The sequence below is a fragment of the Lichenostomus cassidix genome, chromosome 24 (assembly GCF_008360975.1).
Source record: "Lichenostomus cassidix isolate B80296 chromosome 24, HeHo_3.0, whole genome shotgun sequence".
Classification (NCBI taxonomy): Eukaryota; Metazoa; Chordata; class Aves; order Passeriformes; family Meliphagidae; genus Lichenostomus; species Lichenostomus cassidix.
Genome location: NC_139504.1, coordinates 3284262 through 3289158, shown reverse-complemented (window position 1 = coordinate 3289158; position 4897 = coordinate 3284262). Strand labels below are relative to the sequence as shown.

Below are 4897 nucleotides of genomic sequence, written 5' to 3'. Positions count from 1 at the left end.
GTTGGATCTTCCATTCTTGCATCATCCTTGTGCTGAAATCCCAGAGATGGGAGAGTGGGGTTGTTGTCCCATTTCCTCTCTGGCAACAGCTGGGAATTCCCTCCCTCTGCAGGTCACCCAGAGCCAAGGGAAATCCCAAATCTCCATCCTGGAATGTTCCTCTGCTTCGTGTTATCCCAGGATATCTCAGTTGCTCACTCTTCCTCGATAAACAGAAGCTGCATTTTCATTTTTCCTTTTCTCTGTGATAGAAAGCAGCACAAAACGAGCACCAAAACACCCTCAGCTGTAAAATAAAGGATAACAGCTTTTCCCAAAGGGAATGGGAGTGGGAGGGAACTGAAGGTTCAGGGGGTTGGTGCTCCAGGAGCAGGGGGAAGGGGATTTGTGTGACCCCTTGGTGGTATTTAGGTTGAGCTCGGGGGGGCAAAAGGTACCTGGGAGGTTTTTCTTGTGTTCTGGTGGGGGTTTTTTTGTTCTAAGCTGGTAAGTAACTTTTTTGGTAATTTTTTTCCTCAGAATTTTCAACCCAGCTTTCTAGTTTTCATTTGATTAATTGTGGTGTTGGGAAAATACATGAATTGCAAGATGCTGGGACCATTCTGTGTGGTTTTCAGCTCACTTTGGGCCCTCAAATGATGGTATGAAGGTTTACTTTTTAGTTTTTGTTGAAATGCTGAAAGTGTTACTCAAAACTGAGGTTTCTTTTGATGCAAGTATGTTCGTTGTTTAATTTTCCATTAATTATTCAGGGGGTGCACTTAAGGACAACATAAAATTCTTTCCCTTGGGGTTTTTTTGGTAATTTTTGAAAAGGAAACACAAATACAAAAGTAGAAACTTTATAGAAACCATCTGACTATTGGGAATTCTGGTTCTTAAGCCAAGTGTTCTGCTGTGATTCCAAATGAAGGCCACAAATAAGCTCAGACTTCAAAAAATATTTTGGTGTTTAAGAGCACATGGCACAGCTTAATGCCTTCAGATTTTAATATTTCTAACAGCTCTTGGAAATAGGATGCTGGAGGGCTGCTCTGAAGCTGGAAAACATGGTGCCCTAAAATATTTAATGACATAATTAATGGATTATTCTGTGATTGGTTAGCCCAGAGATTGGGACTGCCTTTTTCTGTACCAGGCCTGAAAAGGAAATGTGGCTTCAACCAGAATTCAATCGTTTTCTCTGTGGGTAGTTCAAGTCCTTTGTCCTAATTAACCAGGACCATTGTTGTTATTTTGTGGTAGTTTAAACTCAAAGTTTAAACTTAACTTGCCCCTTCCAACTGATGGAGTTGCCCTTCAAACATGCTGCACCTGAACTGCTAATTGACAGAATTACCAGCACTTCCTCCTGGGTGCTGATTACCCCCCTGCTAATTAACAAACCTGCCTGGGTGACTGATGGGAATCCTGGGCTTTGGGTTCTGAGCTGTCTGAGCACTGAAACTCTTGGTTTTGAGCTGCTCAGCTTGGACAGTGGGGATTTTCTCACCTCTGCCTTGAAGGTTATTCCCCAAGGTGTGGGAAGAAAATATTCCCAGGTGTAGGAAGCTCAGTTGGGATTTTGGGCAAGAAGCAAAGAGAACACCTTGCCTGACTGTGGCTAGCACAGACCTTTCCAAGAGAATTCTTTTCTCTCTTCTTCCTGTGTTTTATAAACAAAGATAAAGTTTGGATGTTATTAAAAACAGTGTCTCAAGATTTGGACAGTTCAGGCCTGGCCAGTCTGCCTAGGGGGAGGTTTCTGACTGACCAATCGGGGTGACCTTTGAAAAGTCTGTATAAGTTGGAATTAAGTAATAAAATACTCTCTTTTATGGCACACAGAGAACCAGATCTTCTCTCTCTGCTAGTGGCTCATCAGCAACACCTGACCTTTGGTGCACAACCTTCCCTGGGGGTCATAGGTGTCTGTAGGAGCTAAACCAACAAACCTCTGGTCCGTGAGGACATTCTAATGCTAAAAAGTGCTGCTGTAATGTCATTTTCCCCGCAGGTCCTGCAGGGTGACGATGGGCAGCAGCTTCAGCCAGCAGCTGTGCTGTGTGCTCTGTGAGAGGTGCAGGAGGCAGAGCGAGGAGGCACCAAACGGAGAGAGCAGCGAGACCAAACCCATCCTGCACACCCCGGGGGCCACAGCCACCTTGTGGGACACTCAGCCCCCCACCCCAGCCCTGAGAGTCCCCAAGAAGGGCCCCAAAGGGCTGCAGGACCGCCAGCCCTTCGCTGATGCTCTGGAGGAGAATGGAGAGAGCTGCTCTGCCACGGATCCCACGGGGAGGGCAGAAGGGTGGGAGGCAGCCTGGAATCCCATGGATTTCTGTGTGCTCCCTGCTGACGAGGAGGATGAAGGAGAGGTTGAAGATTTGACCCGAGCAGGCAACCAGCAGGAGAAAGTGAAGAACACAGAAGTGGAAGTCAGATTTGTTCCTGATGTTGCTGAGGCTCGGCCTGTGGGAGGCACAGCTCTGGGGGCAGAGCAGGAGCAGCCCCAGGGCCCAGGGCAGCCTGGCAGGGAGGGAGCTGGAATAACCCTCCGGGATGGAAATATTCCCACCCTCCTGGAGCTCTTGAGCGAGGCTGAGCCTGGCCAGGGCTGTGAGATGGAGCCTCCTGGGGAGGGTGGCACAGGCAGGGAGATGTCACCGTGTGCTGGGGAGGGGACAGGCAGGGCTGACCCTGCTGAGGTGAGCCCTCCGTGTCCCCAAAGGGCTGATCTCAGCTGGCTGAGAGAGGTAGTGTCTCTCCTGGCAGTGCAGAATCCTCCAGGGTTCACAGGGAGAGGTGAGCCTGTGCCTTGTGCCACCCCTGCGGTGTCCCCTGTGCCCTGTGCTGCTCCTGCGGTGTCCCCTGTGCCCTGTGCCACCCCTGCAGTGACCCTGTGCCCTCAGTGGCCATCTCCAGAGCAGCCAAAGCAGCAGAGTGACCTAAAGCAAGGTGTGTCCTCTGTGCTCTGCCCTCTGTGCTGCACAGAGCCTGAGGGACCCCGAGAGCTCCTGCAGCAGCCCAGGGCTGGAGCCACCAGTGGGGTGGGACAGGAGGGCAGCAGGGACTGTCCTGCAGAGCCACAGCCCAGGGTCAGCCAGCAAACACTGCTGCTCCCAGGAAAACACCTCACTCCTGTTCCCAGCCCTGCAGAGCAGGAGGCTGAGTCCCCAGATGTGTTCCCCTTGCTGCCTGAGGGGTTTGGGAGCAGTGGGGAAATGGAGGCTGCAAATGCTGAAGGTTGAGCTGTTTGGGGTCACAGGTGGCCAGTGACAAGGACGATGGACCTCAGGATGTGACAAACCCCAGCTGCTGGCTCAGGATTTTGCAAAATGTTTCTTGGACTTGGGAATTCTTGCCAGGCAGATCTGAGAAGTTTTTTTTTCACAGAGCTTTCCAGAGGCTCTCCAGAATTATTGTTCAGCCAGAGATCTGTTGCTGACTCTCTCCAGGAGCTGTTTTTCAGGTCATGCCTCGCTGGGATGATTCACCTGAACCAGGATTTCATTGAGCTGATGTTGGGCACTGCGTTCCCCCAGTGAGGTTTGATGGGAAGTTTCATCCCTTGATGAGTCTGGAAACAGAGCAGAAAACTTCTCTAATCCTGTGCAGTCAGATATTTTCTGTGAGGCCAACTTCCCTTGCTGCCTTGGCATTATGAAATATTTGAACTACCTCCCCAGATAATTTTCTTGTACAATTGCTGCTTCCTGTTTTCTTGTCAATACTGAACAAATATCTTTGCAGGAAGATGATGAAATCCTAATTCTTGTTCTTTGTCTCTCTTGTAGTGGTGAAGTGTTGGTGTAACTTGAGCAATTTACGCAGAAATTAAAATGTAGTCTTGATCAGAATGCATAAGTCAGTGTATTGCAGCTGAAATCTACTGACTTTTAATGTTCCTAACTTTGTGCTACCAATAAAATATGTTTTAAAGATCGTGGCAAAACCGCAGACTGAGTGTGTTTTAATTGCTGGGAATAAACACGACCAGAGAACGTGGCTGAAACTGTTCAGTGCTTTTCTTTATGCTTCAAAGGAGAAAATAGGTTCTGACTCCTTTTGAAAGGAGCCTTTTGAGTAAACTCTGACTACACAGTCCCAGAGTGGTAGATTGGAGATTTTTTAGGCATTTCAGAGTATTTGAGGGGAAAACTGCAAACTAAAGTATCCTGCAGGTGCTTTTTCATTTTCCACACAGCTGAAGGCTGAGGGGGGCAGAGCTGAGTGGGACCAATGAAGTTTGGGGTGAAATTTAATGCTTTGCTAAAAGGATGTGGTTTTAACACCTTGACTTCTGTCCTTCCTTCCTTTCTTCTGCCAAAATCCCCCACTCTCCCTGGTGCTGCTGCTGTCTAGCAGGGATGTTCACTGATATTTTTTTGTCCCAGCCTCCCTCAAAACCCAAACTTTGAGTAAGAAATGCTGAAGGGAATCAATCAGCCTCAATCCCATTTGTGCCTGACCAGGGGCTGGTCACTTCATTCTGCTGAGAATGTCCTTTTAGACATTTAGAAAATCCTTTTAGCCAGCTGTGGAGAGTCACCCGAATATAGGTATATATAGAGGTATATATACCTCTCATAGAGGTATAGGTGCTATTTTGTTTATTCTTAGGAAACAAGCATTATTATAGACAAAAGCATTGTTCACACAACACACTGGTATACATGATTGGTTATGTGCTGGTGCTCACACACTTCATCTAACTTGCTAATTGGCTGTAAGTTTCTAGCTACGATCTACTAGCATCAGCTAAAGTCCTGCCCGTGTGATTTCCTTATCTTGTTTTTAGTTCTTCTGTGTTGTTCACATTCTTGGCTCTTGCTTTTCTTTATCTCCTGGGAAAGCTATTTCAGGGTCAGTCACACAGACTGGTTTGTGCATGTAAATTCCGTTTCTACGGCCTTGC

The 4897-nt window shown here is 47.8% G+C and overlaps 1 protein-coding gene across 1 annotated transcript; it reads left to right on the top strand.

The window, feature by feature from the left end:
* Nucleotides 1-344: 344 nt before the first annotated feature.
* Nucleotides 345-4054, top strand: LOC146427482 (uncharacterized). The gene is made up of 2 exons (XM_085081737.1): nt 345-486; nt 1997-4054. The coding sequence occupies exon 2, from the start codon at nt 2013-2015 to the stop codon at nt 3228-3230; it is 1218 nt and encodes a 405-aa protein (XP_084937863.1). The 5' UTR covers nt 345-486; nt 1997-2012; the 3' UTR covers nt 3231-4054.
* The last annotated feature ends 843 nt before the right edge of the window (nt 4055-4897 follow it).